Here is a 27,534-nt window from a genome sequence, read left to right on the forward strand (position 1 = left end):
CATTAATCTACTTAAAAAAATTAAGATTTTTTTTTTATTTTTTTACCTGTAATTTTATATCTAGTGTGATATTTTGTCATCAACTGTGTGTTTCACTATAATAGATTTTATAATTTCGACTCATCTATTGCTGACATGATATGTTCACATAATATGTTTTGCACTGAACTTTTATATATAGATAGAGATATGCGTTAGGGGCATAAGATTATGTACAAATTATTTAATGTTTTTAATAATGACGATCTATAAAAATGCATCTAAAAAATTGTTGGTATATGTGTGTGTGTGTTTTTCTTTGTAGTGATTTGGAGAACATTAATGAGGAAAGTTTTTTTTAAGTTTTTGCCAAATTAAATATTTAGTTATTAATGAGAAATATTTAATAAGGGGTTTTATGTATCCACATTATATTTATAAAAGAAATGCTTTTAATGAAGAATTTATTGTATCATCATTATTATTTTTCTTATTATAGAATAGTTTTGTTGTAATATTGTAATTAATTTTTTGCATAGAAACTGAAACCATGTCTATAATGTTAGTTGTTACAACTTACGATAGACTTCCACTAATTGTGTATATAAGCATATACATTAACAATAATAAACATCAGTTGAGGTTTTCACTTGTTATAAAAAGAAACACATTCTTCAACATCTTCTACACGAACAAAATGTTTGATTTTGAAATTGAATTCAACAAGAAAATTGGATGTCTTGTTTACATAATTACCCATTTACTAGTTTCCACTATAGCTTGTGGGAATGAAAATAATATTTCAATTAATCGAGCAAGTTTTCCTGCATCCTTTGACTTTGGTATAGGATCATCTGCTTATCAGGTATATAACTAATTATAATATTCATTTTTTTAAACCAAATATTCATTTTATTAAGATGTCATTATGTATTACTCTACATAAGTTTAATATTTTTTTATTGAATAGTATGAAGGTGCAACAACTAAAGACGGGAGAGGACCATGCATATGGGATACCTTCATTAAAAAATCCTCAGGTTTCATATGTTTTTAATCAAACCTAAACTGCTCAAAATTTATGATTATTTAAAAAATGTATATATTTTTTTAATATAAAATTTGGATATGGTGCAGGTTCTGTAGCTGATCATAGTAATGCTAGTATTACCACTGACCAGTATCATAGATACAAGGTAGATATGTTGTTTTTATATGTCATAAATATATTTCTTAATTAATCTAATAACATACATATATATTTTACCAGGAAGATGTGCGTATACTGAAAGACATAGGTTTTGATATTTATAGATTTTCCATCTCTTGGTCTAGAGTTTTACCTAGTAAGTTTACCGTTATATATTTTTATTTATTAGCTCTTTTGAAAAAAAAATAGTTACTTTTTCTAACTTTATTTCTCTTATATTTTGTACAATAATTTAGAAGGAGGGCGACGTGGAGGAGTAAATAAAAAAGGCATCAACCACTATAATAAACTCATTAATCACCTATTATCAAAAGGTTTAATAGCAATGTCCCTTTCCCTTATTAATATATTTTATTTACTTTGCAATTTTAAATAAGTAATACATTACTAATTTTAAAGCCTAATATTTTGGTTAGTTCTAGGAAACAATTTCTATTTCCAGTTTGTGTATTAAAAAATCAAAATAGTTTCTTTTTGTAGTAATCATTATTATATATCGAATTAGTGCAAAATATTTTATTACTAAAGATTATTATATTTTAAAATTTTATTTAAATTCAACAATATAAATACATTATTGCGATAAGAATTATTATTTATAAAATTATTAAAAACTATAAATAGTAAAATATATGAAAACCAAAAGAACATAATATATATATATATATATATATATACATACACACGTGGGAGTGACTAAGTAAAAAGCAAGAAAAAGAATTAAAATATATGTGAATAGTGGTCGTATAAAGTATAAAATGTATTAGAGCATAAAATATGACAAAAAAGGTCTTATTTTCTAAATCCTCAATTGAGTAATTTATACAACTAAACAAAAAGTCATGTCTTTCGATTTGGTTGAAAAAGTTTCTTAGAAAATGGCCATCTTTTCCATAGCTAACAAACCTTAGCATGTGCTTTAATCTTTGATATATTTTCACTTTATTTGACAAATTTTGACACTTAAATTTTATAAATATTTTGCATAAAATATTAAGATAAACAAGAACTCATGTTTAAAGACTTTTCCATAAATTGACCTTTATTTCTTCCAAATGTCATTTAGAAGGAAACAAATATATTAAATAATGAATACTTGTTTATTTTGAAGGTATCAAACCGATTGTAACTCTATTCCATTGGGATCTTCCACAAGTTATAGAAGATCAATATCAAGGTTTTCTAAACCCTAAAATTATGTAAGTACAATTTTAAATATGTGTATGAGAAACGACTATTCATATTAATCTGCTTTAATTATTTGTGTGAGAACTCGTAATTCATATTGTCCTATTATATGACAGTGATGATTTTCGTGATTATGCTGAGTTGTGCTTTAATACATTTGGCGATCGAGTAAAGCTTTGGGTCACTATAAATGAGCCAATGATGTATGCACAACAAGGTTATGCAAGTGCAACGTTTGCTCCAGGTAGATGTTCAAATCGTTCAAGATGCTCTGCAGGTGATTCCAGTGTTGAACCATACATAGTAGCACACCATCTACTCCTTGCTCATGCTGCCGCGGTCAAACTATATAAAGAAAAATATCAGGTGAAATCTATATTCATTCTGAATATTAATGTGTAAATAAAATAAATAATCATTTTTAAAATATAAATACTCGTAAAACTATAATTTTATAGCATAATTGATAATAATTTCCTTGTTGCCAAAAAAAATCCTTAGAATGCAAGCATAAAGAGAAATCATAAAATAAATAATCCATTGTACGAGACTCTACTAATAACATCTTAATTAGTTAAGTTATGGAAACCTAACATGCTTAATAGACTCACAAACATAAAATGATAAAATATTTATTAATTTATTTAATTTCTTTCAATTAAAACTTTGTAGATTTCGCAAAAAGGTCAAATTGGAATTTCACTAAATACTAACTGGATGGTGCCATACTCAAATTCACAAAAAGACCAACTAGCAACAGATCGAGGTTTTGCTTTTACATATGGTTGGTATGTATTTATTTATTTTTATTTATGTTTGAATTTATATAAATATGGATATGTATATCAAAATAAAATAAAATGGAACTGAATTTACTTTTTTGTTCTGTTGAAGGTGTATGGAGCCACTATATTCTGGATCTTACCCACTAGAAATGATTGTTAATGTGGGAAAAAGATTATCAAATTTTACTAAGGAGGAAACCAATACGATTAAAGGATCTTATGATTTCATCGGAATCAATTACTATACTGCGAGATATATTGCTGATACTCCTTGTCGAACTCAAAATTTGAACTACATCACTGACTCTTGTATCGATATTAAAAGTATGTAAATCAACTTTTTTCTTCACTAAAATTACCTTATTATTTTCTAATCAAAGAAATTACTTACTTTAGGTGAACGAAATGGAATTCCAATTGGTCCTCATATAGAGGTATAATTTATAAATTAATATAAAACTTAAGTATCATAAAGTGACTTTTTTATTTATCATGCTACTCTTTATTTCTTGAAATATTTTTATTAGAATTTTAAATATTGTTATCATTTAATTATGTAGAGAGTAATTAAAGTTCCTAAATCTAATTTAATTGAACAGGGTACTTGGATGTATATCTATCCAGAAGGGCTTCAATATTATCTACTTTACATCAGAAACAAGTACAATGACCCTGTAATCTATATTACAGAGAATGGTAAAAAACAACTACACACATAAGAATAATAAACAATTATTTCATATTCTTACATTTATTTTGTTTTGTATTAGGAGTTGCTGAGCATAAAGATAACACAAGTTCTATTTTGGAAGATGATAAAGTGAGAATAGAATATTTTCATAGTCATCTAAGTCGCACTCTTGAAGCAATAAGGTGAGTATTATAAATTACAAAAAAAAACAATAATGGTGATTTTGTTGATAAAAAAATGAATTGATGACTTGAACAGGCTTGGAGTAAACGTAAAGGGGTACATAGCATGGTCGTTTTTAGACAATTTTGAGTGGACAGCTGGCTACACAGCCAAATCTGGAATAGTTAATGTTGACTTCAAAAATGGATTCAAAAGATACCCAAAACAATCATCATTTTGGTTCAAAAAATTTCTTACTGTTACTAGTATAGAGTAGCTTACGTGGCTCTCTTCTTTTACTTGTTCAATGTACACAACATAAATTAATAAGCATAATAAAGTATTCCTGTTAATATGGGTTTTCCTAAGGATAATGTCTAATTGCATCATTCAGTTTATTTTAGCTTCTTCTAATGACAATCAACCTTCTTTTATTTCCTCATATTTCACTCAATTGAACAAATTTTGAGAAGAAATGGCCTTTACCTTCCTGTACATATGGTGAAGCTAGTTATGTCAATGAGTAATGTTTCAAAACTATTACCTATCTAAATTGGTTAAAGAGTGGTTTCAAGAAGAAAATAATTTAGCTAAAGCATGAGATTTTGTCTTTCTTATAATGAAAATAGTAATGACATATGTGAAAGTACAACTAATGGAAAACGAGAATGGGGGATGTTCTAAAAAGAATTGCAAAAGTACTTCAGAAGGAAATATGTCTAGGAGATTCAAACTAGAATATATATGGTGTGGCCGGTGTGTCAGCCACGTGTTTTGTCCAAAAATCATTTTTTTACTATTTAGAAAACTCTTTGCTAATACGAATTCATCTCATGGACCAAGCCTTTAAAGCATCATTTATTTTAATTTATAACCATATGAATTAGAACTGTAGTAAAATATGATAATATTATCTCTATTAGTCTATTAGTGATGTCTCTCAATCCACACGATAATCGCGATCGGACTTGAAAAGACCTAAAACAATCAACAAACAGTTAGGGAGGGGCCGCTCAACTCAGTGATCTACTTTAAGGAAGTAAATTTGACAACAGTATGTGTTTGAAGAATGAATGCATTTTTTGTGGCGTTTGTCAATGGGCTATTTATAGAGATCTGAAAATATACCTGAGATTGAGTACCTTTCCACGTCTAAGTAATTAATTGGCTTTAGAGCCATTCCATTTTTACTTTTTCATAAGATTCGGTGTGTTATTTGGAAAAGGAGCATATCTTTAGAGTCATTAGTTCATGTGTCCAGTTTGTTAAGCTTTATGCTAAAGTTTCTAGTTGATATGAGCCTATTTAAGGACTCTCCTCCCTAGGGATTCATTGAACTTTAAGACTACAACCTTCGGGCTTTCCTTCCTGCAAAGGTAGTTTGACCATGGACATATACTTTTTCATCACCTCCCAACGTGCTTTAAAATTCCGGTGAACGGAATCCGGGTGGGCGTTTTCTGGCGAGAAAACAAATGCCCAGAAAATTCTAAAACAATTCCAGAAAATGTAAAACATTATTCCGAGAAACTTTAATTCTTGGGTCGAAGCGGGATTTCTTACGATTTAGTCCCAATAAAAATTGTTCTTTAAGTTTATCCATTTTACAGTCTTCAACAATATATTGGGTCAAAAGGTTTTATATTTTTTATAACCGACAGTTATGAGAATCAAATGGTTTTAAGCTTTTTGTAACCGATGATGGGTATAATGAACATTAATCTTCTTTTAATTAGAGGGTTTTAAGGTTTGTAACAGATATGAGAATCAAAAGGTTTTAAATTTTTTGTAACCGACAAATATGGAATGAAATGATTTGAAGTTTCTTTATAACCGATAAATATGGGAAGGGTTGTATGATTTTTGTAACCGACGATGGAGGGGATGAACATGAATCTACTTAAAAAAATTAAGATTTTTTTATTTTTTTACCTGTAATTTTTATATCTAGTGTGATATTTTGTTATCAACTGTGTGTTTCACTATAATAGATTTTATAATTTTTATAACTCATCTATTGCTGACATGGTATGTTCACATAATATGTTTTGAACTCAACTTTTATATATAGATAGAGATATGCGTTACTTCTTTGTCTTACTTTTATTTCCATTCTTCTTCTTTACTTTTTTTTTCTTTTCTTCCTCATGTTTGTCTTTCTCTATCTCCATCCGACGAAAGTGATATTGGCAGCCGTAACTGCTCCGGCCTTGTCGTAGTGATCTCCGGTAGCAAATATGGGCAAGCTTTTCCTTTTCCAACAATAACATTTTTTAATTGTCCTGTTGAAATTAGCTTAAGATTACATATACATTGTTGTTTAATTTTAATTTACTGATTGTATGAATGGTTTGTTAATTATTGAATTTATCTGTGCAGAAGATGGAATTTCAATCATAAAGGAAGCATTCAATCGAGAAATACATTTTTAGACACTTCCGATTTTTATGGACCCCTTGCTAATGAACTCTTACTTGCCAAGGTATATATCTCTCTAAATATTTGTTCTGTTATGTTGTGTTCTGTTTCGAGAGATATGTGTATAAATTAACAATTGATGTATTTCAGGCACTGAAGCACTTGTCGAGAGAAAGAATCCAGTTAGCTACAAAATTTGGTGTTGTTATGAAGGGCTCAAGTTTTGTGAATGCTTCGATCAATGGCAAACCTGAATATTTTCGGGCTTGCTGTGAGGCTAGTTTGAAGAGTCTTGATGTGGAATATACACTACAGTATAGTACCAATTGAGCAAATTGTATGTATAATGTGAATATGGACATTGTGGCTATAGTTGGCGGATCGGGGATCTGAAGAAGATAGTGGAAGAAGGAAAAATAAAGTACACAGGACTATCTGAAGCAAGTCCTGATACAATAAGGAGAGCACATGTTGTTCATTGAAATTATTGAAATAGAAATACTGATTAATTAGATCCAAATTTATTATGTTATTTAATTAATTGTTGCTCATTTTTTGGATTCACTGTTTAGTTGAGGTAGATAATTTCAATGAAGCCAATGGCTTCAAGGGTTTATAAGGTTGTTAAGAAGAGAGGTGATTAATAGAATATATTTGTAAAAGAGAATGTTTAGATATTTTAATGTTGTCTGTATTGATGTTTTAAAGTTATTTACTAATAAACAATTATTTAACAAAAAACAAAGTAGTATTCTCAATTTTTATATTTAGTTTATTTTATTTATAATTAAACTATTGTTAAAATAATGAATAAATTTAAATACATTATCGTATGCTATGTTAATTTTTGTATGTATATAAAAAGTGGATATATAGAAAGTGTGAAAACAATTATTATAACTAAACTCATAAATGAAACTAAATTAGTAATTATTCAAATAAAAATATTATTATAAATTTATATACGTTACAATAATAATTATCACAAACTGTGTTTTCAGTGACAATTAATTAAAGTTGTCACACCATTTTAGTTTTTATTAAAAGACTATTCGTGACAATATAGTGTGTTTGTGACAATATTTTATTTGTTCGGTTACAAGAAAAGTTACAATTAAAATTAATGTGACAATAAATTTATTATCACAAAAAATAATAATTTTTGTGACAATATTTTATTGTCATATTTATCAAAAAAGTATTAGCAACGGAGTTTTACGTGACAACCCCCATGACAACTACTTATTGTCACATAAACTTTTATGTGACACTTTCTCAAGAGTTAGTGACAATAATTATTGTCACAAACAACCTGATTTCTTGTAGTGCACTGAACCGTTTTTATCAAACGAATTAACCAAGTCTAATACGACTGTTTTACAAAACGAATTAACCCAAGGTCTAACACGCCTCTTTTATTAAAGAACCGTTTTAATTAAAATTTTGTAGTCCCACATTAATAATAATGCATTTAAGATAAATTTTCAGCATCCTACCTTTTACTAATAATATCATTTTGAAACTATAATATAAATAAATAATTGTTTATAGTCATTTTGCTTAATAACAATATTTTTCTTTATAGTACTTAATTATGTGAAACTACTTATATTGTAATTATATAAGCACAAGAAATGTTGCCTGTTTCTCTTTTTTTTCTACTCGTGAAAACTACTCTCCAAAATTCTTAATAAGCTGACTCGGATTAAAAAGGATACTTAATTTCAAGACAAACATAGTATTTTGCGGCTAGCATCAGATCCAAACACAAGAATAACTCACAACCAAGAACCAACTCAATTACTGTAGCAACTCATGTTATTAAACAAAGAAAACCATGTTCCTAATCTGAAAGAAAAAAAATATCCCAGAAAATCAGTAGAGGAGGTCATCTTCCTCCTTCATCCTATTTCAATCCGAACCCCAAACAGAAAACCTGAAAAACCCGCGCTCTCGGTTCGATCAAAGAACTCAGATCAATTACTATACTGCGAGATATAAATTGGTCCAATTGGTCCTCATGATAAATAAAAAAGTCACTTTATGATACTTAAGGTTTATATTAATTTATAAATTATACCTCTATATGAGGACCAATTGGAATTCCATTTCGTTCACCTAATGTAAGTAATTTCTTTGATTAGAAAATAATAAGGTAATTTTAGTGAAGAAAAAAGTTGATTTACATACTTTTAATATCGATGCAAGCGTCAGTGATGTAGTTCAAATTTTGAGTTCGACAAGGAGTATCAGCAATATATCTCGCAGTATAGTAATTGATTCCGATGAAATCATAAGATCCTTTAATCGTATTGGATTCCTCCTTTGTAAAATTTGGTAATCTTTTTCCCACATTAACAATCATTTCTAATAGGTAAGATCCAGAATATAGTGGCTCCATAAACCTTCAACAGAACAAAAAAAGTAAATTCAGTTCCATTTTATTTTATTTTGATATACATATCCATATTTATATATATTCAAACATAAATAAAAATAAATACATACATACCAACCATATGTAAAAGCAAAACCTCGATCTGTTGCCAGTTGGTCTTTTTGTGAATTTGAGTATGGCACCATCCAGTTAGTATTTAGTGAAATTCCAATTTGACCTTTTTGCGAAATCTACAAAGTTTTAATTGAAAGAAATTAAATAAATTAATAAATATTTTATCATTTTATGTTTGTGAGTCTATTAAGCATGTTAGGTTTCCATAACTTAAATAATTAAGATGTTATTAGTAGAGTCTCGTACAATGGATTATTTATTTTATGATTTCGCTTTATGCATGAATTCTAAGGATTTTTTTTGGCAAACAAGGAAATTATTATCAATTATGCTATAAAATTATAGTTTTACGAGTATTTATATTTTAAAAATGATTATTTATTTTATTTACATATTAATATTCAGAATGAATATAGATTTCACCTGATATTTTTCTTTATATAGTTTGACCGCGGCAGCATGAGCAAGGAGTAGATGGTGTGCTACTATGTATGGTTCAACACTAGAATCACCTGCAGAGCATCTTGAACGATTTGAACATCTACCTGGAGCAAACGTTGCACTTGCATAACCTTGTTGTGCATACATCATTGGCTCATTTATAGTGACCCAAAGCTTTACTCGATCGCCAAATGTATTAAAGCACAACTCAGGATAATCACGAAAATCATCACTGACATATAATAGGACAATATGAATTACGAGTTCTCACACAAATAATTAAAGCAGATTAATATGAATAGTCGTTTCTCATACACATAGTTAAAATTGTGCTTACATAATTTTAGGGTTTAGAAAACCTTGATATTGATCTTCTATAACTTGTGGAAGATCCCAATGGAATAGAGTTACAATAGGTTTGATACCTTCAAAATAAACAAGTATTCATTATTTAATATATTTGTTTCCTTCTAAATGACATTTGGAAGAAATAAAGGTCAATTTATGGAAAAGTCTTTAAACATGAGTTCTTGTTTATCTTAATATTTTGTTCGTGTAGAAGATGTTGAAGAATGTGTTTCTTTTTATAACAAGTGAAAACCTCAACTGATGTTTATTATTGTTAATGTATATGCTTATATACACAATTAGTGGAAGTCTACCATAAGTTGTAACAACTAACATTATAGACATGGTTTCAGTTTCTATGCAAAAAATTAATTACAATATTACAACAAAACTATTTTATAATAAGAAAAATAATAATGATGATACAATAAATTCTTCATTAAAAGCATTTCTTTTATAAATATAATGTGGATACATAAAACCCCTTATTAAATATTTCTCATTAATAACTAAATATTTAATTTGCCAAAACTTAAAAAAACTTTCCTCATTAATGTTCTCCAAATCACTACAAAGAAAAACACACACACATATACCAACAATTTTTTAGATGCATTTTTATAGATCGTCATTATTAAAAACATTAAATAATTTGTACATAATCTTATGCCCCTAACGCATATCTCTATCTATATATAAAAGTTCAGTTCAAAACATATTATGTGAACATATCATGTCAGCAATAGATGAGTTGTAAAAATTATAAAATCTATTATAGTGAAACACAAAGTTGATAACAAAATATTACACTAGATATAAAAATTACAGGTAAAAAAATAAAAAAATCTTAATTTTTTTAAGTAGATTAATGTTCATCCCCTCCATCGTCGGTTACAAAAATCATACAACCCTTCCCATATTTATCGGTTATAAAGAAACTTCAAATCATTTCATTCCATATTTGTCGGTTACAAAAAAAATTAAAACCTTTTGATTCTCATATCTGTTACAAAGCTTAAAACCCTCTAATTAAAAGAAGATTAATGTTCATTACACCCATCATCGGTTACAAAAAGCTTAAAACCCCTTAATTCTCATAACTGTCGGTTATAAAAAGTATAAAACCTTTTGACCCAATATATTGTTGAAGCTTGTAAAATGTATAAACTTAAAGAACAATTTTTATTGGGACTAAATCGTAAGAAATCCCGCTTCGACCCAAGAATTAAAGTTTCTCTGAATAATGTTTTACATTTTCTGGAATTTTTTTAGAATTTTCTGGGCACTTGTTTTCTCGCCTGAAAACCCCCACCCGGATTCCGTTCACCGGAATTTTGAAGCACGTTGGGAGGTGATGAAAAAGTATATGTCCATGGTCAAACTACCTTTGCAAGAAGGAAAGCCCGAAGGTTGTAGTCTTAAAGTTCAATGAATCCCTAGGGAGGAGAGTCCTTAAATAGGCTCATATCAACTAGAAACTTTAGCATAAAGCTTAACTAACTGGACACATGAACTAATGAGCATTCTGGACTCCAAAGATATGCTAATTTTGCAAATAACACACCGGATCTTATGAAAAAGTAAAAATGGAATGGCTCTAAAGCCAATTAATTACTTAGACGTGGAAATGTACTCAATCTCAGGTATATTTTCAGATCTCTATAAATAGCCCATTGACAAACGCCACAAGGTATGCATTCATTCTTCAAACACATACTGTTTTCAAATTTACTTCCTTAAAGTAGATCACTGAGTTGAGCGGCCCCTCCCTAACTGTTTGTTGATTGTTTTAGGTCTTTTCAAGTCCGATCGTGATCATCGTGTGGATTGAGAGACATCACTAATAGACTAATAGAGATAATATTATCATATTTTACTACAGTTCTAATTCATATGGTTATAAATTAAAATAAATGATGCTTTAAAGGCTTGGTCCATGAGATGAATTCGTATTAGCAAAGAGTTTTCTAAATAGTAAAAAAAAATTGATTTTTGGACAAAACACGTGGCTGACACACCGGCCACACCATATATATTCTAGTTTGAATCTCCTAGACATATTTCCTTCTGAAGTACTTTTGCAATTCTTTTTAGAACATCCCCCATTCTCGTTTTCCATTAGTTGTACTTTCACATATGTCATTACTATTTTCATTATAAGAAAGACAAAATCTCATGCTTTAGCTAAATTATTTTCTTCTTGAAACCACTCTTTAACCAATTTAGATAGGTAATAGTTTTGAAACATTACTCATTGACATAACTAGCTTCACCATATGTACAGGAAGGTAAAGGCCATTTCTTCTCAAAATTTGTTCAATTGAGTGAAATATGAGGAAATAAAAGAAGGTTGATTGTCATTAGAAGAAGCTAAAATAAACTGAATGATGCAATTAGACATTATCCTTAGGAAAACCCATATTAACAGGAATACTTTATTATGCTTATTAATTTATGTTGTGTACATTGAACAAGTAAAAGAAGAGAGCCACGTAAGCTACTCTATACTAGTAACAATAAGAAATTTTTTGAACCAAAATGATGATTGTTTTGGGTATCTTTTGAATCCATTTTTGAAGTCAACATGAACTATTCCAGATTTGGCTGTGTAGCCAGCTGTCCACTCAAAATTGTCTAAAAACGACCATGCTATGTACCCCTTTACGTTTACTCCAAGCCTGTTCAAGTCATCAATTCATTTTTTTATCAACAAAATCACCATTATTGTTTTTTTTTTGTAATTTATAATACTCACCTTATTGCTTCAAGAGTGCAACTTAGATGACTATGAAAATATTCTATTCTCACTTTATCATCTTCCAAAATAGAACTTGTGTTATCTTTATGCTCAGCAACTCCTAATACAAAACAAAATAAATGTAAGAATATGAAATAATTGTTTATTATTCTTATGTGTGTAGTTGTTTTTTACCATTCTCTGTAATATAGATTACAGGGTCATTGTACTTGTTTCTGATGTAAAGTAGATAATATTGAAGCCCTTCTGGATAGATATACATCCAAGTACCCTGTTCAATTAAATTAGATTTAGGAACTTTAATTACTCTCTACATAATTAAATGATAACAATATTTAAAATTCTTATAAAAATATTTCAAGAAATAAAGAGTAGCATGATAAATAAAAAAGTCACTTTATGATACTTAAGTTTTATATTAATTTATAAATTATACCTCTATATGAGGACCAATTGGAATTCCATTTCGTTCACCTAAAGTAAGTAATTTCTTTGATTAGAAAATAATAAGGTAATTTTAGTGAAGAAAAAAGTTGATTTACATACTTTTAATATCGATACAAGAGTCAGTGATGTAAGTAATTTCTTTGATTAGAAAATAATAAGGTAATTTTAGTGAAGAAAAAAGTTGATTTACATACTTTTAATATCGATACAAGAGTCAGTGATGTAGTTCAAATTTTGAGTTCGACAAGGAGTATCAGCAATATATCTCGCAGTATAGTAATTGATTCCGATGAAATCATAAGATCCTTTAATCGTATTGGTTTCCTCCTTAGTAAAATTTGGTAATATTTTTCCCACATTAACAATCATTTCTAGTGGGTAAGATCCAGAATATAGTGGCTCCATAAACCTTCAACAGAACAAAAAAGTAAATTCAGTTCCATTTTATTTTATTTTGATATACATATCCATATTTATATAAATTCAAACATAAATAAAAATAAATAAATACATACCAACCATATGTAAAAGCAAAACCTCGATCTGTTGCTAGTTGGTCTTTTTGTGAATTTGAGTATGGCACCATCCAGTTAGTATTTAGTGAAATTCCAATTTGACCTTTTTGCGAAATCTACAAAGTTTTAATTGAAAGAAATTAAATAAATTAATAAATATTTTATCATTTTATGTTTGTGAGTCTATTAAGCATGTTAGGTTTCCATAACTTAACTAATTAAGATGTTATTAGTAGAGTCTCGTACAATGGATTATTTATTTTATGATTTCTCTTTATGCTTGCATTCTAAGGATTTTTTTTGGGAAACAAGGAAATTATTATCAATTATGCTATAAAATTATAGTTTTACGAGTATTTATATTTTAAAAATGATTATTTATTTTATTTACACATTAATATTCAGAATGAATATAGATTTCACCTGATATTTTTCTTTATATAGTTTGACCGCGGCAGCATGAGCAAGGAGTAGATGGTGTGCTACTATGTATGGTTCAACACTAGAATCACTTGCAGAGCATCTTGAACGATTTGAACATCTACCTGAAGCAAACGTTGCACTTGCATAACCTTGTTGTGTATACATCATTGGCTCATTTATAGTGACCCAAAGCTTTACTCGATCGCCAAATGTATTAAAGCACAACTCAACATAATCACGAAAATCATCACTGTCATATAATAGGACAATATGAATTACGAGTTCTCACACAAATAATTAAAGCAGATTAATATGAATAGTCGTTTCTCATACACATATTTAAAATTGTACTTACATAATTTTAGGGTTTAGAAAACCTTGATATTGATCTTCTATAACTTGTGGAAGATCGCAATGGAATAGAGTTACAATCGGTTTGATACCTTCAAAATAAACAAGTATTCATTATTTAATATATTTGTTTCCTTCTAAATGACATTTGGAAGAAATAAAGGTCAATTTATGGAAAAGTCTTTAAACATGAGTTCTTGTTTATCTTAATATTTTATGCAAAATATTTATAAAATTTAAGTGTCAAAATTTGTCAAATAAAGTGAAAATATATTAAAGATTAAAGCACAGTCTAAGGTTTGTTAGCTATGGAAAAGATGGCCATTTTCTAAGAAATTTTTTCAACGAAATCGAAAGACATGACTTTTTGTTTAGTTGTATAAATTACTCAATTGAGGATTTAGAAAATAAGACTTTTTTTGTCATATTTTATGCTCTAATACATTTTATACTTTATACGACCACTATTCACATATATTTTAATTCTTTTTCTTGCTTTTTACTTAGTTACTCCCACGTGTGTATGTATATATATATATTATGTTCTTTTGGTTTTCATATATTTTACAATTTATAGTTTTTAATAATTTTATAAATAATAATTCTTATCACAATAATGTATTTATATTCTTGAATTTAAAGAAAATTTTAAAATATAATAATCTTTAGTAAAAAAATATTTTGCACTAATTCGATATATAATAATGATTACTACAAAAAGAAATGAAAAAGAAACTATTTTGATTTTTTAATACACAAACTGGAAATAGAAATTGTTTCCTAGAACTAACCAAAATATTAGGCTTTAAAATTAGTAATGTATTACTTATTTAAAATTGCAAAGTAAATAAAATATATTAATAAGGGAAAGGGACATTGCTATTAAACCTTTTGATAATAGGTGATTAATGAGTTTATTATAGTGGTTGATGCCTTTTTTATTTACTCCTCCACGTCGCCCTCCTTCTAAATTATTGTACAAAATATAAGAGAAATAAAGTTAGAAAAGTAACTATTTTTTTTTCAAAAGAGCTAATAAATAAAAATATATAACGGTAAACTTACTAGGTAAAACTCTAGACCAAGAGATGGAAAATCTATAAATATCAAAACCTATGTCTTTCAGTATACGCACATCTTCCTAGTGAAATATACATGTATGTTATTAGATTAGTTAAGAAATATATTTATGACGTATAAAAACAACATATCTACCTTGTATCTATGATACTGGTCAGTGGTAATACTAGCATTACTGTGGTCAGCTACAGAACCTGCACCATATCCAAATTTTATATTAAAAAAATATATACATTTTTTAAATAATCATAAAGTTTGAGCAGTTTAGGTTTGATTAAAAACATATGAAACCTGAGGATTTTTTAATGAAGGTATCCCATATGCATGGTCCTCTCCCATCTTTAGTTGTTGCACATTCATACTATTCAATAAAAAAATATTAAACTTATGTGGAGTAATACATAATGACATCTTAATAAAATGAATATTTGGTTTAAAAAAATGAATATTATAATTAGTTAAATACCTGATAAGCAGATGATCCTATCCCAAAGTCAAAGGATGCAGGAAAACTTGCTCGATTAATTGAAATATTATTTTCATTCCCACAAGCTATAGTGGAAACTAGTAAATGGGTAATTATGTAAACAAGACATCCAATTTTCTTGTTGAATTCAATTTCAAAATCAAACATTTTGTTCGTGTAGAAGATGTTGAAGAATGTGTTTCTTTTTATAACAAGTGAAAAGCTCAACTGATGTTTATTATTGTTAATGTATATGCTTATATACACAATTAGTGGAAGTCTATCGTAAGTTGTAACAACTAACATTATAGACATGGTTTCAGTTTCTATGCAAAAAATTAATTACAATATTACAATAAAACTATTCTATAATAAGAAAAATAATAATGTTGATACACTAAATTCTTCATTAAAAGCATTTCTTTTATAAATATAACGTGGATACATAAAACCCCTTATTAAATATTTCTCATTAATAACTAAATATTTAATTTGGCAAAAACTTAAAAAACTTTCCTCATTAATGTTCTCCAAATCACTACAAAGAAAAACACACACACATATACCAACAATTTTTTAGATGCATTTTTATAGATCGTCATTATTAAAAACATTAAATAATTTGTACATAATCTTATGCCCCTAACGCATATCTCTATCTATATATAAAAGTTCAGTGCAAAACATATTATGTGAACATATCATGTCAGCAATAGATGAGTTGTAAAAATTATAAAATCTATTATAGTGAAACACACAGTTGATAACAAAATATCACACTAGATATAAAATTACAGGTAAAAAAATAAAAAAATCTTAATTTTTTTAAGTAGATTAATGTTCATCCCCTCCATCGTCGGTTACAAAAATCATACAACTCTTCCCATATTTATCGGTTATAAAGAAACTTCAAATCATTTCATTCTATATTTGTCGGTTACAAAAAATTTAAAACCTTTTGATTCTCATATCTGTTACAAAGCTTAAAACCCTCTAATTAAAAGAAGATTAATGTTCATTATACCCATCATCGGTTACAAAAAGCTTAAAACTCTTTGATTCTCATAACTGTCGGTTATAAAAAGTATAAAACCTTTTGACCCAATATATTGTTGAAGCTTGTAAAATGGATAAACTTAAAGAACAATTTTTATTGGGACTAAATCGTAAGAAATCCCGCTTCGACCCAAGAATTAAAGTTTCTCGGAATAATGTTTTACATTTTCTGGAATTTTTTTAGAATTTTCTGGGCACTTGTTTTCTCGCCAGAAAACGCCCACCCGGATTCCGTTCACCGGAATTTTGAAGCACGTTGGGAGGTGATGAAAAAGTATATGTCCATGGTCAAACAACCTTTGCAGGAAGGAAAGCCCGAAGGTTGTAGTCTTAAAGTTCAATGAATCCCTAGGGAGGAGAGTCCTTAAATAGGCTCATATCAACTAGAAACTTTAGCATAAAGCTTAACTAACTGGACACATGAACTAATGAGCATTATGGACTCCAAAGATATGCTAATTTTGCAAATAACACACCGGATCTTATGAAAAAGTAAAAATGGAATGGCTCTAAAGCCAATTAATTACTTAGACGTGGAAATGTACTCAATCTCAGGTATATTTTCAGATCTCTATAAATAGCCCATTGACAAACGCCACAAGGTATGCATTCATTCTTCAAACACATACTGTTTTCAAATTTAGTTCCTTAAAGTAGATCACTGAGTTGAGCGTGTTGGTCCCTTGTTTAGTTGCAAGTATAGTTCCAAGGGGGGGGGGGGGGTTAGGAACTATTTAAACTTTTTTGCAATTTAGGCAGACTTCTTTTTCTAAAAAAAGTTGAACAGCGGCGCTGAGTAAACAGTAATGTACTGGCTTAGTCAATAGGTGACTAGGTCAGTTTCTTAGCTTGAGTCAGGAGATAGCACTTAGAGTCTATTCCTGAGCTCAGACGTTCAACGCGCATAACTCAACTTGACCTCTTTACTTGGTCAGTTTTGATTATTTAAAGCAAGCAATATAAATAAGGAGTTAAGGTAAGAAATACTTCACTCAGCAGATTTATCCAGGTTCGGCTTCTTCTAAGCCTACGTCCTATCCCCGGAACACGTTCCGAGATTTCAAATACTCTACTGAGCTCTTTAAAGGTAGAGCCTTAAACCTTTTACAATATCAGCAATTGAGTATGACAAGAGTACCTTCCTCTATACTTCTACTCAATCCTAATCTCTCAGCTGAGTACTTAAAACCGAGTACTCAGCCTCTCCTTTCTATCTCTAGAAATGATAAGTGTTTTGTCCTAATACAAAGATGTGCTAAGACACTTTAGACGATTTACAATCACTCTAGACTTTGACACAGATATGAGAAATGTAGTGTAAGAATTTTGCTTTGCTTCTTGCGTGCAGAACTTGTAGAGATTTGGTCAGTGTAATGGCTTGATCAAGTTCTCTTGATTGTGAAGCTTGTGATGGCACTATTTATAGAGATGTCTGGGCGTCGGTCATTTCGAATTTCGAAATAACCATTGGAGGGAAACGGCTATGTGTCGTTGTCATCCTGACTTGCTCAGAGCTATCGGCCAATCAAAATCGTGTATTTTCTGTCCTCGGTCAGCTCAGTAGATGGTCTCTCCTTTTATGGTAAAGTCAACTGGACAGTATACTGTGTCATCTGAACTTTGCCAAAAGAGGAAACACTTTGTCTGGAAGTTTTCCTTTGCCAGCTGCTGTCTCGTACGTTTTGTCGAGACGACTCAGCAGCTTCATTGTGAAGTTGTTCCCGAAGGTCTTCTAGATCCTTCCGTTTGCTGAGTTGCGTTTTCGTTCAAAAACGGCAACGTCTTGACATACGCGGGCCGAGTGTACTGAGTTGTTTGACTTGGGCCTTGGCTTCCGTATTGGGCTTGGGCCTTTCGATTCTTATGTCTTATAGTATTTTAACTCAACATTGAACAAACACATTAGTAGAATTAAATCAAAGCATTTAAACTTAGTGTGTTTAGAATATGTATATATATTATACTTAAACAATTTTGTCAAATCAAAATTATGTGGAAAGGTGTTTCAACAAACTCCCCCATTTTGATGTTGGCAAAACTATTCAGCAAGGAACTCAGTATGAGCTCCCCCATGATAGTTGACCTAATATACTTTAGCAAGCTCCCCCGTAAGGGTTGAGCTACTGACTTAGTTTTACTTAAAACATTTAAGGATTTAAATGAGTAAGTCTAAGGTCAATTTTTAGGTATAGGTCAGCTATATCACATATTCTATTTACTCAGTGTTAAGCGAAAGTTTTAGACATATAGAGCGCGCTGAGTAATTTGTTGTTCAATGAGTTCTTATCAGAATGTTTCATAAGTACATAGGTTAATGCCACACATGTTATCAGCATATCATTTATTCAATAAATATTATACAAATGAAGATACATAATAACTCAGTACTTAATAGCATATATCATAACTCAGTATTGGAATAAGAAAAATAAGTATGATATATATTGAAAGAAGTCAGCAAGTACATAGTAAAAGAAATAACCTAGACAAATAGATTACACTGATATGGCCTAAGTTATGCTAGCCTATCTATTTCTTCTTCTTGCCCTGTGACTGACTTCGCTCGTACTGACGTCGCTCATGCTGAGCTCTGGCAGCTTGCGCTTTCTCCCCCGTTTTGTCAACTTCAGGGAGCTTGAACGCATCGGTTAAGACAGCACGAGAAAGTTCTTGTGAAAGCTCTTTTAGTTTGTCAGCACTTTCATTTACGCCATCAATGATGGCAACTCCATCAGCTGATACTTCGACTGGTACGCGAAGATCAGCAGCACTGAGCATATTTACACTGAAAGCTTGAGCTTTTGCTTGCCAGATGAGAGCTTCAGAGAGGCCAACAAAGACTTGGTGGAAAGTTTTCAAGAGAGCTGAGTCATAATGATGACGCTGGATATTATTATGACGGATGTGATTGAAGGATTGCTATGCGAGAGATAGCAACTCATTCTGATTCAAAGCGTCAGTATCCATCTCTTGCTTGTTGAGGTTAAGTAGCCTGATGGTCTCACCGATTTGCTCGACTGAGCACTGACTATAAGACACCATTTGCTCATTTGTCTTAAGTTGCTCAGTATGAAGCTGAGCAAAAAGCATATTGAGTTCTGAGGAAGTGGCGTAGTCAGTGTTTACAGCAGACAACTTCTGAACTTGTTGATGGAGAGAGTTCAGATATTGAATTGTTGACAGCTGTATCTCTGCCAACTTGGCAAGTGAATCCTGCTTAGCTTGCTGGGCTTGGAATGACAAGACGACATTCAGCAGATCCTTGAGTCCTTTGACTTCGTTGAGAAGTAGAGTGACCTGGGAGAGCTGAGTTGTCTCAGGAATTGAAGATCCAGCAGCAGGTGAAGCGGAATGTTGAAGATCGTGGATGAGTGCTTGCACTGAGTTAATGAGCTTTTTGCCGGACTCAGTGGCATCCCGATGTACATCAGTATGACCAGAAGAAAGTGGAGTGAAAGGAGTACCCTGGTCAGTGACTGGATGAGTTGGCTCAATCTGCACTTGAGTTGAAGGAATTGTTGATTGATCAGCAGAGAGGTTGTTGATGGAAGACACAACTCGAACACTGTCTGTGCTGACAGCAGAAGGATGGGGAGTCAGCACCATGCTTGAGGAGACAGCATGGACAGTGGTTGGTTCAACGTGACTTGTTGAAGTGGTTGAAGTGGTATGGTCGGCATGTTCCTGTTGAGAAGAAACAGAGGCTTGTTTTTCCAACGGCGTTGTAGTAGAGGAAGTTGATGGCCGTTTGAAGAACTTTAGTTGAACAGTAGAAGGGTCCTTTGTTGTCTTAGAGAGGACAAGTTCAGGAATAGATGGTGATTGCACAGGAAGTTCACTGACCATCACTTCACTGGCCTTAACCAGCTTTCGCCTTCTACGTGGTGGAGTGGTATGATGAGCAGGTTCTTCTGAGTGAGTAGGAGTAGGTTCCTTTTCCTCAGTATGGGTCTGGTCAGCTTGATCAACTTGCTCAACTTGCTCAACTCCAGCAGCTAACTCAGTGTCAGTTTGCACATTTCCATAAGCTAACCCAGTGTTCGCATCCTCAGCTTCAATTTCGCTGGAAGTTTCTTCTGAATCCTCAGCGTCATCCTGACCGCTGGTTTCTTCTTCTTCCTCATCCTCCTCAGAACTATCTCCGTCAAGTTCTTCCTCAACTTGGGAGATGAAGTGGTCATCTAACTGGACCTCAGTTTCCGTAGCATCAGTACCTTGGCATTGAGTGAAATGAGAATCACCCGGTACAATGAAGTCGGTCGGTATAACGTCCAGAGGTGCAAGTGTTGAAGTCTTTTGCTTCTTCTGAGGTAGTTCAGCAGCTTCCTCAGTTCCAGGCTCATCTTGCCTGGTTCTCTTCTCAGTTGACTTTCCAGCTGACCTCTGCCTTTTTGCAAGAGACTCACATTTGGTGACTCAGTAGATTTTCTCTTGCGAGAAGCTGGAGCCTTAGTTCTTCTCCCTTTCTTAGGCTCAGCAACGGTTTCCTCAGTTTGGCCAGCTTGGCCAGCAGCAGCAGCAGCAGCTTTTCCTTTCTTCAAGGGTTGCCCAAATTTCAGTGCCCTCAGCGAGGCAGCTGTGATCTCAGTTCCTTTGAAGGATTCCTCGCCTTCGAGATCAATCTTGTGGTCAAGAAGAATTCAAGTTATGAGTGACCCAAGCCTCAACGTACCCGTGCTGCGTAGGAACCCAGCAACTAAGAAGACCGGCATGTTGATGGGGGTGTACGTCAGCATGTGCCATATGAAGCACTGTTCAAAGTTTGTTGCTGATGTAGTGCAGTTGATCTTTGGGTAAATAAAATAGCTCAGCAGGTAGTGAGCCATCTTCTGGTGCTGTCCCATTGAGGATGCTGAGATCTCTCCTGAGTGACCCTCAGGTTTGCAGAAGGTATGGACGTAGTTGGTTTTGTCCTGATCTCCTGACTTCCTCAGCCTTACTCCCTCAGTTTTGAGCTGGAGGAGATTTCCTATGTACAGAGGGTTGATGAAGATGGTTTTTCCTCTTACTTTAGTGCTTAGGTAGTCGGCGGAGTCACTGGCAACCTTGAGGTTGTGGTACAACTCTCTTACCAGGTCAGGATATGTCTCATCTCTGACCGAGAACAGCCCAGTCCATTCGTTCTTAGAGATCCATTCGGCAAATGGTTGTTCATGTTGTATGAAATGCTCAGAGACCCATCTGGAGGGCTCAACCTTCCATTCGCGGACATTTTCGAAGACCTTGGAGTAGGTCCTGATCTTAACAGCTTTCCCTTTTCCAGAAGTTTGGCCAGTTTTACCCTTGCTCGGTGTAGAGGGGTTTTGTGAAGGTTCATCGGAGCTGGACTTTTGGTGGCCGGCACCGGAGACGTTGAAAGATAACTTAGTCATTCTTCGAAGATGGATGAATTTGAGAGAAAAGAAGTTCTAAGTGATTTCTTTGCCTTAAGAATTGATTAAGCGTAAAGAGTAAAAGATGGGGAAATACCCATAATTTATAGACGAAATGAACGGTGTGGATCTTAATCGAATCCATGTGTCAGTTTTGCCTTGGGATCATGTACCGACAGTGATCCTGGCATTTATGACACATTGCGGCGAATACGTCATTCTAGGCTATACGCGTGCTTTGCATTTATGCTAACGAATTAATTACTCAGTATTTAGAATGTCAAGCGTTTGATATTCTAAGTGGTCAGTGCATTATTTAAGGATGATTTTAAGTTTAAGTTCTAAACTAATTTACTCAGTGTGCAAGTTTACTCAGTATTGTATATTCAGTCACTTTCAATGAGGTACTCAGCAAACAATAAATCATTCAGCATGTAATTCACCCAGCATTCATATTCATTTAGCATAGGAATTTACTGAAGAGGATTAAACATACCAATTGCTTCTCTCAGTATGCTGAACTGCTCACGGGCCAGTGGCTTCGTGAAGATATCCGCAAGCTGTTCGTCCGTTGGAACAAAGGTCAGCTTGATCTCACCCTTGAGTACATGGTCTCTAATGAAGTGATGTCTGATGCTGACATGCTTCATTCTGCTGTGTTGAATTGGGTTCTTGGAAAGATCAATTGCACTTTTGTTGTCACATTTGACTTCAATTGTCTTCGTTTGAACACCATAATCTTCAAGTTGTTGCTTGATCCATAGGACTTGAGCAACACAATGACCAGCAGCAATGTACTCAGCTTCAGTGGTGGACAAGGCTATTGACGCCTGCTTTTTGCTGAACCAGGATACAAGACAGCTTCCTAAGAAGTGGCATCCTCCAGAGGTGCTTTTTCGTTCCAGCTTATCTCGTCCATAGTCAGCGTCAGTGTATCCGATGAGTGTAAAATCATGAGTATTTGGATACCACAAACCTGCGTTCACTGAGCTTTGCAAATATCTAAGGATTCTTTTTACAGCAATGTAATGAGATTCCTTAGGGTTAAGTAAAGTAGAGAGCCTATCATACCTCGATATAACTTGCTGTCTACTGACTTACCATTCTCATCAGCGCAGAGGACAGTGTCAGTGCCCATATGAGTGGATATTGGCTTGCAATTTTCCAAGTCATATTTCTTTAAGATCTCCTTGGCATATTTGGCTTGACTGATGAATATGCCATTCTTTCATTGTTTAATTTGAAGACCAAGGAAGAAGTTGAGTTCTCCCATCATAGACATTTCAAACTCAGTCTGCATTTGTTTGCTAAACTCCTTGCACATTGATTCGTTAGTTGCACCAAATATTATATCATCAACATAAATTTGGGCCAGCAGGGTATCTTTACCCTTTTTCTTAATGAATAAGGTTGTATCAGCTTTGCCCCTGACGTAATTTCTAGTCAGCAGGAAACTGGTCAGCCTCTCATACCAAGCACGTGGTGCTTGCTTGAGGCCGTACAGAGCCTTTTTGAGTTTGTAAACATGGTTTGGGAACTTAGGGTCCTCAAAACCTGGAGGTTGATTTACATAAACCTCCTCGTTTATAACTCCATTAAGAAATGCACTTTTGACATCCATTTGGAATAATTTAAAATTCATGTAAGATGCATATGCACATAATATTCTAATTGCCTCTAGCCTTGCCACTGGGGCAAAGGTCTCACCGTAGTCTATACCTTCTTACTGACTGTAGCCCTGAGCTACAAGCCTTGCTTTGTTCCTGACTACGTTTCCTTGTTCGTCCATCTTGTTCCTGAAGACCCATCTTGTTCTGATGGTCTTTTGACTCTTTGGATGAGGCACTAACTCCCATACATCATTTCTTCGAAATTGATCGAGCTCCTCTTGCATTGCGTTCATCCAGAATTCATCGTACTCAGCTTCAGCGAAATTCTTCGGTTCTTATACTGAGACGAAAGCAACATTGCTGAGGTACTTCCTGAGTTGATTCCTCGTCATCAGGGTATTCCCAGCAGAATCAAGGATTGCACTTTCGGAGTGCCCTCTTGGAATCCTTATTTCTTTGGGTAGATTTATGTCTTGTGCTGTTCCTATTTCAACAATCTCTGCAGAAGTAGATGGGTCAGTAAAAGTAATCTTAGGTTCACTCTTACTCTTGGTCAGCCTTTTCGTGAATGACTCAGTAGCTGGTTCTGGGTCAGCGATGGTTACTGAGTTTGGATCATCTTCGGTCAGTAGCTGGTATCTACCTGTAGGGTCAGTTTCATCGAACTCTACATGTATTGACTCTTCTAAAACTTGAGTTCGCTTATTAAAAACTATGTATGCTTTGCTGTTTGTTGAGTAGCCCAAAAAGATAGCCTCATCAGCTTTTGAATCAAACTTTGCTAAGTTATCTTTGGTATTTAAAATAAAACATCTACAGCCAAAGGCACGAAAGTATCCAATATTGGGCTTTCGTCCTTTCCAAAGTTCATAGGGGGTTTTCTTGAGTATAGGTCTAACTAGAGCCCTATTAAGAATGTAGCATGCTGTGTTAACAGCCTCTCCCCAAAAATACTTTGGAAGCCTATGCTCATCCAGCATTGTCCTGGCTATTTCAACCAGAGTTCTGTTCTTCCTTTCTACAACCCCATTTTGCTGATGTGTTCTAGGAGCAGAAAAATTGTGGTCAATGCCGCTGGCTTCACAGAATTCAACAAACTTTTGGTTTTTGAACTCTCCACCGTTATCACTACGGATATGAGCTAATTTTAGGTCTTTTTCATTTTCAATTTTTCTAACCAAATTTGAAAATGTCTCAAAAGTCTCATCTTTGCTGGTCAGCAAGATGACCCACGTATACCGAGAGAAGTCATCTACAATGACCAAGGAAAATCTTCTTCCACCCAGACTCAGCGGCTGGACTGGACCAAAGAGATCCAAGTGTAGCAACTCTAACGGACGTTTAGTTGAGACACTGTTTTTACTGTGAAAAGATTGTTTGGTTTGTTTTCCAGCTTGGCAAGCGTGACATAATTGATCTTTTTGAAATTTAAGTTCGGGCAGTCCCTCAACCAATTGCTTTCTTGCTAGTTTGACCAGGAGGTCCATGCTTACATGACCAAGTCTCGTGTGCCATAGCCAGGAATTTTCTTCCTTTGTTACTAAGCACACAGTTTTTGAAAACTTTTTCTCTAAGTCTAGCATAAAGACATTATCTATCCGAGGGGCAGTTAAAATTAACTCATTTGTTTTACCCTCGTATATTTTACATCCAGTAGCATCATATATAACTTTTCTCCCATTGTCACATAGCTGAGCTACGCTGAGTAAGTTATATTTGAGTCCGTTGACTAAGGAGACAGATTCAATAGTAGGATTACCTCCGATGGTTCCTGAGCCTACTATCTTACCCTTCTTGTTGTCTCCAAAACTTACGCTCCCTCCTCGTTTACGTTCAAACGTGATGAACTGAGTTTCATCACCCGTCATATGCCTTGAGCATGCGCTGTCAATATACCACATCTTTGACTTCTCGGCACATCTCAGGCTTACCTGCATTGTAACTAGTTACTTTTAGGTACCCAATTCTTTTTGGGTCCTGACTTGTTAGGTGCAACAGGTATAGCATCATACTTTATTTTATGGCGGCATACATGGACAGTATGGCCATTCTTTCCATAGAAGTCACAACTGACCTTCTGTTTAGGATTTTTTACTGACTTGTCAGCACCCCAGTGCTGAGCGTGCCAGCACACCTTAGTGGTGTGTCCTAACTTCCCACAAAAGTCACACTGGACTTTTCGCTGGGGATTCCATCTCTGCCGATTACCTTGGTACTGAGTTCTCAGAGGAATGTTATTTTTATTTGGAACCTTTAGTTGGTTCTGGATGGTTGTGACGTCCTTCCTCAGTTTCTTTGAAACTGTCTGGACTTCAGAGACATACTCATGCATGATCTTCATGTTATTATGCAGAGTCAAATTGTCCTGAAGAAGGTATCTGAGGTCACTCAGTTTGACCTCTTCCACTTCGTCACAGCGCCTGCTGAGTGCTCTAACTTTCTTATTACACTTCTTGACAAGTGTATAGAGATCACTCAGGGCATTAACCATATCGTTTCTGAGCTGGGGAAGAGAAATTACCTCATTTGATTGTTCCTCATCATCTGATGCGATGGATGGGTCAGCATGCTCAGAGACGCATGGCTCAGCAAGTTCGTCAGCCATGAAGCATATCTTCGCTGACTCGGTGGCCTCAGTTTCTGTGGATGAAGACTCATCGCTGTCGCTCCAAGTAGCCACCATTGCTTTCTTCCCACTTTTCTTGTCTTTCCTCAGTGTGGGGCAGTTTGACTTAATGTGGCCAGTTTGATGGCACTCAAAGCATGTAATGGGCTTTGAGCTGTCCTTTCTGTATTTGCTGTCACTTGAGTCAGCCTTATACTTATCAAACTTTCTGTAAGGCTTTTTAGAGTATTTGTCACTCTTCTTGAATAGCCTTTTCATCTTCCTTGTGAACATAGCCATCTCCTCATCATCAGTTGAACTCCCGTCAGTGGAGTCAGCTTTCATGACAAGTGACTTCTGCTTCTTGTCTTCAGATTTTTCCTTCACCTCAAAGTTTTTCATGGATATCTCATGGGTCAGCAATGAACCGATGAGTTCGTCATATTTGTAGGTGGTTAAATCCTGAGCTTCCTCAACTGCTGTCTTCTTTGCTTGCCAGTCCTTCGGAAGACTCCTGAGTATCTTTTTGACTTGTTCTTCCTCAGTGAAGATTTTCCCAAGTCTCTTGAGCTCATTTATGATGTTGGTGAACCTTGCGTTCATGTCTGAAATGCCCTCATCATTGTTCATCTCGAACAGCTCGTACAGTCTCATCTGCTGATTCACCTTGGATTCTTTCACTTTATTTGTTCCCTCGTAGGTGACTTCCAGCTTTTTCCAGATTTCTTGTGCCGACTCGCAACTTGAGATTTTGTTATATTCTGCAGCATCGAGCGCACAGTGAAGCATATTGATAGCCGAAGCATGGTTTTGAAGCTTTTTAAGATCATCCTCTGTCCATTTGGCCTCAGCTTTTATAACTGTTTGGCCAGCCATAACCTCGACAGGTACAAACGGGCCTTGGACTATAGATAGCCAGGCACTCATGTTTGTAGCCTGAATGAAGTTCTTCATCCTATTCTTCCAGAAGGTATAGTTTGACCCGAAGAATAGGGGAGGCCTAGTAATGGACAGCCCCTCAGGCAGTATTTGAGTTGTTTGGTTTCCAGGGAGAAACCGAGTGCTATTTTCTCCCATGGTAGGGATCAGCTCAAGGTTGTTAGACCTTTTAAACTGA

The 27,534-nt window shown here is 33.4% G+C and overlaps 2 protein-coding genes across 2 annotated transcripts; one reads left to right on the forward strand and one right to left on the reverse strand.

Annotated features, from left to right (window-relative positions):
- The first annotated feature begins 676 nt into the window (after positions 1-676).
- On the forward strand, positions 677-6,915 carry LOC136229808 (beta-glucosidase 12-like). Its single transcript, XM_066018697.1, has 16 exons — positions 677-844; positions 950-1,019; positions 1,117-1,175; positions 1,250-1,325; positions 1,426-1,503; positions 2,301-2,388; positions 2,494-2,743; positions 3,050-3,165; positions 3,272-3,486; positions 3,559-3,596; positions 3,762-3,858; positions 3,933-4,035; positions 4,112-4,288; positions 6,395-6,497; positions 6,584-6,747; positions 6,807-6,915. Exons 1-16 carry the CDS (start codon positions 677-679, stop codon positions 6,913-6,915), a joined length of 1,911 nt encoding a protein of 636 aa, XP_065874769.1.
- A 1,700-nt stretch (positions 6,916-8,615) lies between these two features.
- LOC136229809 (cyanogenic beta-glucosidase-like) lies at positions 8,616-15,942 on the reverse strand. The gene is made up of 15 exons (XM_066018698.1): positions 15,775-15,942; positions 15,600-15,669; positions 15,444-15,502; positions 15,294-15,369; positions 15,117-15,194; positions 14,233-14,320; positions 13,878-14,127; positions 13,455-13,570; positions 13,134-13,348; positions 12,929-12,966; positions 12,667-12,763; positions 12,490-12,592; positions 9,369-9,618; positions 8,946-9,061; positions 8,616-8,838 (listed from the first exon to the last, which is right to left on the reverse strand). The coding sequence occupies exons 1-15, from the start codon at positions 15,940-15,942 to the stop codon at positions 8,616-8,618; spliced, it is 1,947 nt and encodes a 648-aa protein (XP_065874770.1).
- Positions 15,943-27,534: the final 11,592 nt, after the last annotated feature.

This window comes from Euphorbia lathyris, chromosome 5 (genome assembly GCF_963576675.1).
Source record: "Euphorbia lathyris chromosome 5, ddEupLath1.1, whole genome shotgun sequence".
Classification (NCBI taxonomy): domain Eukaryota; kingdom Viridiplantae; phylum Streptophyta; class Magnoliopsida; order Malpighiales; family Euphorbiaceae; genus Euphorbia; species Euphorbia lathyris.